Source organism: Diplotaxodon limnothrissa, linkage group LG11 (assembly GCF_057381915.1).
Source record: "Diplotaxodon limnothrissa isolate DT_005_m linkage group LG11, D_limnothrissa_male_GT1.1, whole genome shotgun sequence".
NCBI lineage: Eukaryota > Metazoa > Chordata > Actinopteri > Cichliformes > Cichlidae > Diplotaxodon > Diplotaxodon limnothrissa.
The window spans coordinates 26,833,300-26,847,587 of NC_140606.1; the positions used below are offsets into that span (position 1 = coordinate 26,833,300).

A 14,288-nucleotide genomic window follows, 5' to 3' on the forward strand; every position below is an offset into this window, starting at 1 on the left:
CATTGCTTTTCATATCATCTGATTTACAAAAGGGAAGAGGAAGGAGTGGTCTCTCCAACACATGACAAGCAGTCCTCCAGTCCAGTTCAAAAGCCAAAAGCCAGACAGGAGAGGAAGCCAGACACAACAACTATTCTGGCATCTTTTTGGAGAAGGTGGGTCTTTCCTCATCCCACCGAGGTGTGTTCTCAAAGCCAGAGGGAGGGAGACGTTTTGAGCATTTTATCTGTGTATGTGTGTGTGTTCGTGCGTGTGTGTGTGTGTACAAACATGACATCATTACTCACAGGTTGGAGACTACTGTTATCCACAGTTGTGACTCGGGGAGGGGAGGAGAACCGAAGATGACATCACAAAGCTCATTTCTGAGCAGAGAAGAAGTTCTGGGGCTGCTGTCCCCGGAGATGCAGCCTCGCCTTCACTCTCATCATCATCGTGGGAACCATCCAGGCGCACATAGCTCACCCTGGTATGGCGTCTCACTGTCGCCCTCACTAGAACGTGTACAATGGAGCGGGTGGCAGCAGTGTTGCTCTCACACTGGCTCGTGTTAACAATAGAGCTACTGTCCGTATCAGCTCCAGCAGTGGTAGTTGCTAATTGATTACCTGTGGTCACCTGGGCAGCCATATCTCCGACGTCATCCCTGGCTCCAGCTGCCATGGCACCACAGTTCTCAACAGCAGTGGTGCTCGCTCTCACGTCTCCCTCTCTCCTCTCCCCCTGTCATACCTCGCTCTCCAGGCTAGAGAAGTGGGCCGACCCTCGACGTGAGCACAGGCTCTTGGCTTTGAGTGGCAGGTGGGGAGAGTAGAACCTCCGTGGCTGTGGCACAGAGCGCAGTCTCTGATATTGGAGTTTGGCACTGGCTGAAGCCGGAGCCTGGGCCTGGCCTTCCATCCCTACCCCTGCTGGTGGCGAGACAGAGGATGAGGAGGGTGGAGGTGGGATGGGCATCGGGAGGGACGTGGGAGACATGGACGGCTGCTGTGGTGGTGACGGTGAGGGCTGAGGCGGATGGTCTGTGGGCTGTGTGCTAAGGCTGAGGTTAGATTGGCTGCCTGATTTGGCCTGGCTGGAATCGGGTTTGGGGGGCAGCGGCTTAGGACGAGAGACACCGCTGAAGCTGTGGCAGTGGGGGAGAAGCTCTTCCTGGCTATGGGAAAGTGCTGTGGATCCTCTCTTGGAATGGGAGGTGTGTGAGCGGCTGTGGGGATGTGGATAAGGATGGGGTTGGGGGTAAAGGCTACAGGAACACATGGTCGCCCGTGGCGCTTCTTCCTCCCTTTCCCTAGATCGTCCCTTGTTCTTCCCTCCTCCACTCTTCCACTTTTTCTCACCCTTCACAGGAATTTTGTCCATAGACCAGTATCGTCGAGGTGGAGGGAAGGCTGCTGGAGGTGGTGGCCACTGCGAACCCAAACCCCCACTCCCTCCCCCAGAACCCCAACCAACACCTGGTCCCGATCCCCAGAAATCAGCTCCAATCCAGCCTTCTGCTCTAGTTCCTAGTAATGAATCATCTCGACTGTTGACACTGCCCCCTTTCTCTCTGGAGGGGTAGGTACCAAAGAACCAGCCTCCTCCTCCTATGCCCCCTATCCCAGTGACACTTCCCCCTGAACCTCCCTCCCAGTATCTTTCAAAATGGCCAAACTCCCCCGACGAGCCCTCATCTGAGTAACTGTCCTCTGCCCTGGCCCTGTCCCTCTCTGACTCAGAGACGGCCCCCCTACCTGCCCTCCTTCCCCTGCCCTCCACCCGTTCCCTCACTCTATCCCTCTCCTCCTCTTCCTCCTCCTCCTCCTCATCATCATCGTCGTCTTCAGAGTCCCACTCATGGAAGGATAGCCCTTCTCTTGTGTGTGCTTTCTCTTTTTCATAACGCATTAACAAAGGACGCCGTTCTCCAAGCCTGCCGCTATCATCTCTATCCATCCCCCCACTTCTTCGCCGCTTAGAGGACGGAAGAAGCGGATGGAGGGATATTGGAGGAGCATTAGAGTCACCTCCTCTTCCATTTACCCAAAATTTGACGGACGCAGGGAGCTTGTTCAGGTTAGGATAGCGCTTACTGGGTGTACGATGCCTTGAATGAGAGTGTGAGGATTTAGGGCGCCTATCCCTGCTTCTTCCACTGTCCTCCTCTTCCCTGCCATTGCCCTCATCTCCTCCTTCTCTTCTACATCTCTCCCTATCTCCTTCCCATGAATCGCGCCCCTTTTCCCCAAATGTGCTCCGATACTGCGCAGAAAATGAAGAGTAGTCTTGTATTCCTCCTTCCCTCTCTCCCTCTGCCTCTCCTTCCCTGTCTGCCTCTATATCACCCTCCTCTGTCTCAGACCGCTTTCCCCCTGTTGATTTCTTCCTTTTCTTTGTTTTAAGGGCCTTCTTCTTCCTCTTTTTTACTTTTCTACGCTTCCTTTCTCTCTCTCGCTCTCTTTCCCTTTCTTCTCGCTTTTTCCTCTTTTTGTTCTTTTTCTTTTTCTTCTTCTCCTTTTCCTTCTCTTTTCTTCTCTTCTTTTCCCTTTTTTGCCGCTCAGCATCTCCACCTGCTCCACTCCTCTCTCTCTCACTCCAGCTTGCCCACCACTCTTGGAGCTGAGACAGTTGGCTCCCACCTCTTTCTCTCCCTCGTTCCCTTTCTCTGTCACCCCAGGACGTGCGTGGTTTCCTGGGGGGTATGGGTGGTGGCAGGCGGCCGTGACTGAGAGAACGAGGCCGGATGATTGAGCGCTCCCTCTCTCTTCCCCTCCCAAGGAGGAGGCTTGACTCTTCTGTCAGCTCCTCATCGTCATCATCATCCTCTCCATCTATTCCTCCAGTTCTGTCCCGTGTGCTCCTGGAGGAGCTGTAAGAGTAAGTAGGAGAGGTGGAGCGAGAAGATGAGGCAGATGACGACGTGGATGTGGATGATGTGGTTGACGAAGAGGACGAGGATGTATAGTGCAAGGATGCAGAGGGAGAAGGAGGGGTATAGGAGGGGCTGAGGGGTACCGGTACAGGAAGTGAGAGTGGGGGAGAGAGGGGGCGTGCCCTCCTCCCTACTCCCTCCCTCACACCATCTCGTGCTCCTCCCCTCCGCCCTAGGGGCAGAATGTTCTCATATAGTGGCCCCCCGGACTCTTTGGGCTTCTTGGGCCTTCGTTTCCTCAAGAAGGATGAGGGGAGAGGGGGGGAGGGGTGTGGCAGCGGGGGTGTAGGAGGTAGAGGTGCCTGACTCTTAGGAGGCAGTCTGGGAGTGCCCAGAGGTTTAACAGCCCCTTTCCCCTGACCCCCGCTGCCACCTCCTACCACCTTCTTCCCCACCCCATGGTCGATGCCCTTCTCTGAGTAGAAGGCCACACTGGCTGGAGGGGGCTGAGGGTGGCCCCTGGGCATAGTCTTGGGGGTCTGGGACCCTGCCTGCTGCTCCATGCAGGGCCCCAGTCCCTCAGGGTCAATGGGACCATAGTAACGCTTATAACCATCAAGTCCCCCAGCCCCTCCAGCAGTGGAAGCCCAGTTTGGTGGGACTTTCTGAGCAAAGGGTCCCATGTCACTGATACCCCCCCTTACAGCCATTGGGTTGGTGGCTGTAGCAGATTTGGGCAGCCTCCAACGATCCACCACAGCCAGTCTGCGGTCTGGTCGTGGCAGGAAGGTGGAGCAAGGTAGGGGCGCACCAGCTATCGGTGTGTTAGCTGGACCCAGTGCTGTCCCAGAATGCACCACGGTGGGAGGAGAGCCCGGTAGAGGTGTTTTGTACACGGGCTGCGGTTGCTGCGGTTGCGGTTGTTGCTGCTGTTGCGCCATTGCAATTGCTGGGTTGGTCAAAGACGTTGAGACAACATGTGACTGTGACGGAACTGTAACCATTGCTGTGTGGTGATGCGTTGGCAGACTTTTAGCTCCACCTGTTGCTGTTTCATCCTCAAAGCTACAGCAGCTGTACATGCCCTAAGACAAAGAGAGAACAAATACAAAACTAGTCACTTAAAAGGCTAAAGAATCAAATGTATTCTCCCAAATAAATATCAGGACATAATTAATTAAATCTTGCTTTGAAGAGGGAATAAATGTAAGTATATTAGGGATGTAACAGTTTTTTAAATTCACGGTTTGTTTCATACCTCCTCACCTGAAGCATCTTTAAACATTTAAGCTGTCACTAGATTAGCAATGCTTTAATCAGGTATTAAACGCCACAGCTCCACATGGCTAATTAGCATTCCATTCAACACCCAGATAAGCTATTTCTCAATTCTTATTGTACCAACATGCTTGCCACAACACCGCAAAAATATGTTAAACTGTTAACTGTGAATTTCACCAGAAAGCTTGGCTAACATTCCAATAGCTAACAGCTGGTAGCTTAGCAGCTCATTGATCAAGTGAGCGTTCCATTTCTCCACCATGGCTGTCACAAAAGCCTCCTGGGGGTAGCCTGTCCCATAACCCACTTCAGCGTTTACATCCACGCTCTGCATTCCACTTTTACATTGCTTCTTTTCAGTGTCTTATCATGCCGCTATAATAGCAATAAAGCTCCCCTCCAATGTCACTTGACTAGAGTGCTGTTAATCTTATAATGCCCAACACCACTGGATAACAGCATGGACAGATCCAGGCAGAATGGAAATGACTACATTTGCTCAAGTACTTTACTAAAGGTTTATTGTAATTGTACTTAACTATTTCTATGTTATGCTACTTTCTGCTTTTACTCTACTATATTTTGGATCCAAATAGTTTACTTTGTAGTTCATATCATTTATTTTAAACCTTTAGTTTCTTATTATTTTGCAAATCAATTGCAATTTTACATCAGCCATATTAAGTAAGTTCAATCATATATAAAAGTAATTAAAATCATCAGCAGTTGGAAAATCAGTGAGATATATACACACATAAATGATCAATAAATGTGATCCAGTAATACATATATAGATACATATGTAGTAATCTGAAAAGTGCCATTCTACATAATGAGCTTTACTACTTTCAGTACTTTCGATATATTTTGATTATAAAACTTAAGTAGGATTATAACTTTTATTAATACAAGTCTTAATACTTTTTCCCACATTTTGCAAAACAATTATCTAACACAAAATTATATTTTAAAACTTGTGCATCATCACTTTTCACTTAACAAATCTGTAATTGCACACAGGGGTGCAGTCTGAAAATCATGCCCAGTGTTTTCTGTGCCAATTTGCTACACTGATTTTATTTCTGATTAAATATTCTAATTTGCTTTTGCTGCTTTACTCTAAAATCCTGGAAATGCTCCTGTGGGTGAGGACCTCAAGAACGATGGCAGTTTACATTGCAAACTGTTTGACTAAACCCCCTAAAAGTGACAGCTACAAAAGTTACAAAAGGCACAGTATTTTACTGTATATGTAGCTTACATTAAAGATAATGAAGGAGCGAGGAAGAGCAGAACAGAATAAGAATGGAGCGCGTAAGAATAAAACGCTATCCATAAACTTACGGTGTTTTAAAGAAATGCAAATTTGCCGTTTTCAGTTTTACATTCATTACTATTTATAAGTACAGCTGTGCGCAGCACGGTTAATAAAATGCATTCATAAATGCATAAACTGAGACCACAGTAGTGGGAAATGGATAATTTGTCAGTGAAGCTACAATAATTACATACATGGAGTCGGTTGTTTCTGTCAAGGTCACTGTCAGAGGAAGAGGATATCCAGTATGTGAGCAGAATTGAATTTCAATTAATCTCCTGAATTGACAGAGGGGAATTGAAATGACCCCAAAGCTCACAATTTCTAACACTCACGCTTAGTAACAGGAAAGGTCACACACAGGATCATGCTTACACATGTGTGTTCAGATGGTGACAAGCACAGCCTTCTGTCTACCATCATGTTGCCAGATTTAGCACAAAAAGAGGTTTTCAGGGTGAAAATGGCCGTCGACACATGGACATAAAACACATTGACAGCCAGAATGTCTTCAAAACAGTGAGAAATTTAACATGTTTGCACATTAAGAAAAAACCCAACACACGAAGGGGAAAACACTTACCCTGCTGATTGCCAAGAGAAAGTCCAATTTTCCAGAACTAGTGGCCATGCAGTGGCGCAGCTTCCAGTACACTAAGTGTTCCCAGGCAAACACCAGCAGGCTGAGGCCCATAGCCACCAGCAGCATGTAGAAGACCCCAGCCATGTTGTCAATGTCCAGTTTACTGCTCATCACCTCAATTTTGTCATTATGGCAGATACCTGACAGCCAGAGGCGCTCCAGCATCTCAATCTCATCTGGAAGGGAAGGATGAGGATAAAGGATAGAAGAGAAGGGGGGTAGCAAGTGAAAGTAGAGGGAATGAAGGGAAAGAGACAATAGGATTTTAGTTAGTTTAAGGAGACAGACAGACAGACAGACAGATAGATAGATAGATAGATAGATAGATAGATAAGCACTGAAGTACAGGTCTGTAGGCTTGTTTTTTGCCCATTATCCAAGGTGACACTTCAAGGTCAGAGGTCAGCAATACAAAGAACAGAGTCCAAAACAACAAAGAGAAAGGGGACTGAGACAGAGAGGGGGAGAGGGTCCAAAACAATGAAGAAGCACTGAGAAGCAAAATGGCATCGACAACCTAATCTCAACATTGTAACCCAGAGTAAATGAGGAGAAGAGAAGAGAGACCAGGAGCCACAGTGAGATGGCTGGATAGGTTGAGCGAGCATGGAAAAGTGTAAGAGCGGTAATGAGGGAGCCTTAGAAAGAGAGAGGAGGAACGGCATTCTCTTTCCGTCCACGAACGTGTCAGGGAGAATGAGACAGACAGAGTTAGAGAGGGCTGCAAGAAGGAAAACAGAGATGGAGGGCTGTGTGAGATTGTGTCATCATGACAAACAGTGGAACGCTCCTCAGCTTGAAGAGGATGGGAGGAGAGAAAAAGAGGAAAAATCTGAAGAGAGAGATTTGATAGAAAATGGCAGAGATGGGGAGAGAAGATCATAATCAGTTAATTGTGCTGGAGGGATGGTCAGGATCCTCACCCAGGTGGTAAGCTCTGGGGGTTTTAAGATCCCCATCTAATAACCAACCGAGAACCAACTTTTTACCCATAACTATATCTTTTCTTAACAAATCTGAGTTTCCAGGCTAAATGTGTGACTGGCTACAGGGGTTACTGGTGTAACCATAGTGCTGATCATTTACAAGATGCGGCGCATGATTCATGTTAGAGTTATATCATGACTAACAGAAGTCATAATGAGAGCTTTCTGTCGCACTAATAACAACGGCCCGATGAGCAGTGCTGCGATAACCAGGTATGAAGTTGCCTTCACTGCACACTGCACTCTCTGAACTATTTCAAATGAAAAGCAAGAGCAGAGTTTAAAAGCTGACAAGTCACACATCTAGTCGTAACACTGCACTTCTCTTCGAAAACTCAACCTTTTGCCTTTTCATTTGTGCCATCATTAGCCCTGCTCGCGTAGCTTAGATGAAGCTGATGCAGTCATCTGTGTGAACTGGTTAATGTGTCTCCTGTAGAACATCATCAGCCAACAGGCCGTAGCGTCCAGCTACATCAACAGATGGACACACTGCTACTGCAGCCCGCTGGCAGTTTAAGGTAACAACTCACTGTCTTATCTTATGCTCACACTTTTTTAGACACAATGTCTGTTTTTAACTCTATAATGTAGTCCCCACTGTGGAGAATTCATTGGAATTATTGACCTTCAGTGGCAGTTGTGTGTCCAAACAGGAGCCCGATTTGGAAACATCAAATATCTTACTTGAGGGTGCAGATAAACAGGTAGTCCCACAAGTGTCCTGTACTTCACAAGTCTCAGCTGAATGCTTTCTCCGATCTCTCGCTCTCATTTCCTGGCTCCGCTGCCATTTGACTCCGAGTGATTCATCTTGTGCTTCTTCGTCTCCCTCATGAATTGGACTCTTTTTTCAATGTGCATGTTTCTTCTCTCCCTTAGACCTTTATGATGGCGGTTGTCTCTGCCTCTAAGTCACAGCCAGCTCAGGTCTGCCAAATCTGACAGGTGTGTCAAATCCACACTACCTATGTCGTTTCTGGCAGGTCAGGTCAGGTAGAGCTGGCGAGACTGCAAACACGGAGCTGGCAGCGCACCACAAAGACATTATTTAATAAGAGAAAAACGTATTTGTGTGTGTGTGTCTAAGTGTGTGGGCGAGTGTGCATATGTAAATGTGCAAGTGTACATTTGCATTTTGCACTGTGCCAGATGGGGCATCATGCCAGACATGTCCAGAGACACTGAGCTCCACAGCTGTTGAGCAGCAAACCATGACCCGTACAATCCCATGCTTTTATCGCAACATGACAAACCTCTCTGCATTCATTGCAAGATTTCTGGGGGAAAAAAAAATTAAAAATCTGCCAGCCAAGAGCTAAAAACCCAGCTTCTCACATTTTTAATATCTACTCACTGAATAATATATTATTAGAATCAAAATCATGATACTATGCAAAATACAGGAGTGGATCTGATAAGAAGGGGAAAGGGAAATCTTGTTACTCAGCAGTTTTGATTTATCACGAAAAAACGTTGTAGTGAGATCAATGGACCAGCTCTTAAAGCTGTGGTATGAATCACAAGAGGTGACAACAAGGAGAACAATGTGCTCACATTGGAGAAAGCAGTGGAAAGTATCTCGGGTGCTCTGCTATCCTCTAATTCAGTTGTAAAAAAAAAAATGATAGCACTCAAACACAGCATGGTACAATAATGATGTAACACTGTGACACGACTTAGCCCCGCTGAAGGTGCGACGCTGAGTCCTTGAGCCGCAGGGCGATTGTTGAGATGCAGCCTTTGAGGGCACGCTGAATGCGAGCCCCCCAACCCCCCACCCCCTGCTGCTCTCCGCATCCAAACAAACTAATCCTCTTCCTTAGTAATCCACTCCAATAATGCCTTCCTACAACTACAATTCTCAACATTCAACACCACCCTGTAACTAGATCCATCCAGCGTGCACAGCTGTTAAGGGTTTGTGCTACAATGAACATAAGCAAGGACAAGGAAATCTATCAAGAATTAAAAGAAATGACAAACACTGCATGTCAAGGCTGTCTGGGCTCCCTATTTTTCTAGCTAACACACACACACACACACACTCGCATCCTTTTCCAGGTCCAGCTATTCAGCTCCAGACGCCAGTCTTATTTAATAGATCTTGGCACCAAATTGGCATTATCAGTGTGTAAGCAGCTAAAGCATCTGCATGCCAGAAACAGCTAAAGGGCTTTGTCCGCCACGCCATAAGCAAAGCTGATTTAAAACACGAGAAAAAGCCAAACAAGCGGCATCCGACTGAGACAATAAACGTGTGTGGCGGACTGTGTAAAATGACAATCAAGCATTAGTGTACCGACGACTAAAAACAGATTCTCATGTGCTAATCACGAGTGTGTAAAGTAGACAAAGCGCACTAATAACATCTCTATTTAATGATAGTTGTTTTTTATACCTCGTTTTACTTTCCTATTCAGAGCATTTTCAGGTGTTTCTTTTCACTTTTTTGCCACACTTCCTCACTTTGTATGTCAGTTTCAGCTAATCTGCAATAGGTATAAATCTGTCACCACCACACAAGTTGTGACTTTCTTTTTTTTTTTTTTTTTACAACAGTGACTCACACAAGTAAATCTTTTTTTTTTCTGTTAGCTTTTCAAACAGGGAGAAAAGGAAAGCCAGAGAAATTCAGACAGGTTTGTACGAGAGTAGCGAGACAGTGGGGGAGGCAGACATCAACACAATCAAGTCATTTTTGCTAAGAAACAAACAAACAAAACAATTTTCTTCTTGCTCTGTTGTTTCTCCTCCTCTCCTCTGGCCAATAAAGAGATGTGCAAACCTCTTTAAAAGTGCCATCGGCCCTCTCCTACGCACTCTTATTCCCTGTGTCACAATCAAAACACCTTAGAGCCTTCAGCCTCTCCACACACCTTACACTCCCCCCGTCCACCACTCCACATCCTCTCATTCATCTACCCCCTGGGTCCTCCATCCACCCCACACTCTTGTGCTACTCTGTGGCTCGTTTCTCTATCCTTTTCATTTTTACTGTAACCTTCTCTTTGCTCCTGCATTGTCCTAATTATTTTCATCTGAACCCCTCCCCTCCTCACAGTCCTCACCATCTCCCACCAGCTGCAGCAGGGCCAGGTCAAGAGGACGTTTCCAGCGTGAGTTTTTGTGCAGGGCGATACCGTAGCCTGTGGTGGCAAAAACCTTCCCCGAGCCTATGGTCATCACCTTGAAAGAGAGGACAACGAGCAGAACTTGAGAAACCCACCGAGGTGAATGCATGCCGCATGCACATACGTGTGAGTAAAAAGTCCTCACCTTACAACCTTCGTCCTTCCGAGCCATATAGTTCAGTACTGCAGCGTCATAAATAAAGGCATCCAGTTTCCTGTAAAGGGATGAAGGGAGAATTCATTCATCATTTAATGGGAGACAAGAGCAAAGGGATGGAGAGACTGACTGAGGCAAGAGAGGGGATATAAAGGTATAGCGCCGCAATGTACCTGGGAAGGGAGTTAGGGTGCAAAAATATATAGCAGACAGGCGCACAGAATGATAGAGAGGGCATAAAAAGTTAAATCATGACAAGAAAAGGGAAGAAGAGTGGAATAGTAAAGCAGGTTCGGCGGAAAGAGTGAAAACACAAGGAGAATAAAATAAGGCAGAGATCAGGAAAAGATGTGTGGGTAAGAGGGAGCGGGATGGTGGTGGAGGCAGCGGAGGGGACGAGGAGGATGGGGATTTATACGGTGCGGAGAGCGTTGTGACAGGGAGTGAGAGAGAGGGGGGAGAGATTTACACACTTCAGGGGGGAAAAGACATGGGATAGAGCTAGAGAGTGATGAGGATTATAAAGTTTAAATACAGACACACTGAGAAAGCACACTGGGAGGGGAAAGAATGGACCAAAAAAAAAAAGGAGGAGAAAGAAAAGACATGGCGACATAGGAGGGCAGATGAAGAGGAGAAGGGAAAGATAAGTACCGAGGAGCAGAAGAGAAAGCTGCTGGAGAAAAGCAGGTGTTCCTCATTCTTTTGCATGTTAACACTGAGTTATAATTGTGGTGTCAAGGCAAGATTCAGTGGGGGCTGATGGGGGAGGGGGGGTGACAGAAGCTTAGGATAAAGTAAACTGGGATTATCCAACACATGACGGGTGATAGAGATTCTACTAGAAACTGAAGAGGGAAATGCTGTTTGCACTGCGTGCGTGGGTGGAGATAGCGGCAAAGGTGGAGAGAGAAAGGGAAAGAGTAAAGGTGAGAGACTCTTTGCGGGAAAGCATGAAGTGTGACAAAAGATGTGAAACGTTAGCTGGAGTTGAAAAGAATGAGTGTGTGATGGCCTGCTGGTGTGAGACTGAGAACATTAAAAACCCGGAGCAAACAGTGACAGCGGGCCACATCTGCTGTCGTTCATTGCTGCAACTATTTCCATTCCGTCCGACGCAAACAAACGTGCCAGAGGCGTTTCAAACACACGGATTTGTTGAATGTCAACTGCAGCTTCCCAGGTCAAGGAGGAACCTGCATTTATGCAAACGCAGGCCACTGATTCCAGCTCAAACTCCCATCAGCTGATAGCACAGCTGTTTGGCCTGCTGCACATCTCACTGGCAAATTTGGGACATGCTATCTGAGATGCTTCAACCTGCACAGAAGTGCTGCTTTCTCTGCAAACCACTTTGCAAACCACCTCCTCCATTTCATGCCACTCGTGACATTCTGAATTAATAAATGTCATCCATGGCTACTGATGCCTGTTTTGCTCTGTAAAGGATCTTGCTGCTGGTCTCCTGCCTTCCATGCTTTCTATGATCCTGACATAACATTAACTAAAAGATTTCACTAATTGGAGAAAAAAAAGCTTGGTTTGTTTTTTATCGTCTTGAGGAAACAAACTGATTTGGCCTTTTTTTTTTTTGTGAGATTTAAAGATAAACAACAGCTGCTGAATATCCCATGTGGTAGAATATTTTCATTATATAATATATATCTAAGCTTAATCTAAGTGCAGTGAAAAAGATCGAGAAAATCAAGTTAAGTATACCGGGCAAGTATTTACCCCCTTCATCTTTGCTTATTTTTTGCATATTTAGCATATTTAAATGTTTCAGAGCATCCAACTCATTTTAATTTTAGACAATATTTAGCACAATATCACATTAGACAAAGATAACCTGAATAAACACAAAATGGAGGTTTTCATTTATTAAGGGAAAAAAGCCATCCAAGTCTACCTGGCCCTGTGTGAAAAAGTAATTGCCTCCTAAACCTGATAACTGGTTGTGCCACCTTTGGCAGCAAGAAATGCAATCAAGAGTTTGCGATAACTGGCAATGAGTCTTTCACTTCACTGTGGAGGAACGTTGGCCCACTCTTCTTTATAGAAGTGTTTTCATTCAGCCACACTGGAAGGATTTAAGGTTGTGCCAAAGCATCTCAATCTGATTTAAGTCTGGACTTTGACTGGGCCACAACAAAACCTTTTTCTGAGGTATTCAGAGGTTGATTTGCTAGTGTGTTTCCCATTATTCTCCTGCTGCATAATCTAAGTGTGCCTTATATTTTCCTTCAGGATTTTGTGGTTCTTTCAATGACAGCAAGTCGTCCTGAAGCAACAAAGCAGCCTCAGACCATCACACTCCCACCACCATGCCTGAATGTTGGTGTGATGTTCTTTTTATGAAATGCTGTGTTAGTTTTACACCAGATGTAACAGGATACAAGCCTTCCAGAAAGTTTAACTTTTTCTTCATCAGTCCACAGAATATTTTTCAAACAGTAGTTTTTGCTAGGATCTCTCACACAGATGCCATTTTTCACCATTGAAGCTTTACCACCATTCCAGGTTTTCTCCATTTGTGGATAATGGCTCTCACTGTGGTTCGCAGTGGTTAGAAATGGTGGTGCAATCCTTTACAGACTGATAGATGTCAGTGACTTTGTTTCCCAGCTGTTTCTTTAGATTGTGACACAGTGCTTTTTTGAATCGGAGAAAAAAGTGATTCAAACCTGCCTGAGCTTCTGTGGAAAAGTAATTTCCTCCCTTGTTAAATTATAAAAATAGCTGTGATTAACCACATATTTAGAAAGCTGGATTGGATTTCACCCAGGCCTGATAACTGCTAGACCTGTTGAATCAAGAAATCCTTTAAGTTCAGCCTCTCTGACAAAATGAGGTAGGCTGAAAAATCACTTAAGAAATTAAATCTTTATTCAAAAACTGAATTTTGCATCGACTCGGGTTGTCTTTGCCCATATTAAACTTTGTCTGATGATCTCAAATATGTAGTGTGACAAATATACAAAAAGAAAAAAGCGGGCAAAACCTTTTTCAGAGCACTGTATACTTGCTTTGATATGTAATAATATATATTGATTTATCTGTTGTCCCCTTAAAGTCTTAGGCAAATGATTTTATGTTAAATTTGAGGACATTTTACAAAAATGAGCGCATGTGCAAACCAGGTGGCATGTTGGCCCAGTGGATGTCACTTCACAAAACGAAGGCTCTGGGTTCCAGTCTGCTTGTTGAGTGGGGTATCTGCACATGTGCGGGTTTTCTTAAGGTACTCTGGTTTCCTTTTACAGCCCAAAGACAAGCATGTGAGTGATTTTTAATTGGCTGCAGGTGTGGATGTGTCGTTCCACGTTAACCCTGTGATGGACAGGCTGCGCACCTCCTTTTACCCAAAGTCCCTGCTACTCTATTTAGATAGGCAGTTACGGATGGATGAAGGAGTGAGAGAGGAGTGGAGTAAGACAAAGGTAAAGGTTCATGGCAGACAGACCCGGTTTTGAGGTTCAGTATGGCATCCTCCACTCCTTTCTGGTTGTATTTTCCCATGTACTGGTGCATGTCTGGGTAGTTGGAGCGGATGTTTTTTTCTGTGCTACCGTTGGGCACCGTGCCAAACTTCAGAGGTGGGTACTGCTCCTCGGGATGCTGAAACTAGCAGAGCAAAGGGAGACGAGGGAGGGAGACGGAAGGGGCATGAGACACACCAGGCTGTGCACCAATCTGTCTGACCTATTTCTGTCCACTCTCCAGACTAACTTACAACACTCCATGCACAGTCAAATCTTTGAAAAGAGAGCAGTCTGTGGACTTAAATTAGTATTTAGGACTGTCTTTTAAGTATTCGAGAACTGTGGTAATTGAGTTCTGTTAAATGAGATTTTATTCATTTCTAAATTCCTGTGCTTTAATCAATTTAACATTCAAATGCATGGGATTTAGCTC

General features: G+C 45.6%; 1 protein-coding gene across 1 annotated transcript in view; it reads right to left on the reverse strand.

Moving 5' to 3' along the window:
• Positions 1-726: 726 nt before the first annotated feature.
• grin2db (glutamate receptor, ionotropic, N-methyl D-aspartate 2D, b) overlaps positions 727-14,288 on the reverse strand; it is a 35,535-nt gene continuing 21,973 nt past the window's right edge. Inside the window, exons 11-15 of the mRNA XM_085365546.1 lie at positions 13,837-13,997; positions 10,362-10,431; positions 10,154-10,271; positions 6,037-6,272; positions 727-3,939 (exon numbers count right to left, since the gene is read on the reverse strand). Coding sequence (XP_085221672.1) covers positions 727-3,939; positions 6,037-6,272; positions 10,154-10,271; positions 10,362-10,431; positions 13,837-13,997 — 3,798 coding nt within the window. The remainder of the gene's footprint in view (positions 3,940-6,036; positions 6,273-10,153; positions 10,272-10,361; positions 10,432-13,836; positions 13,998-14,288) is intronic.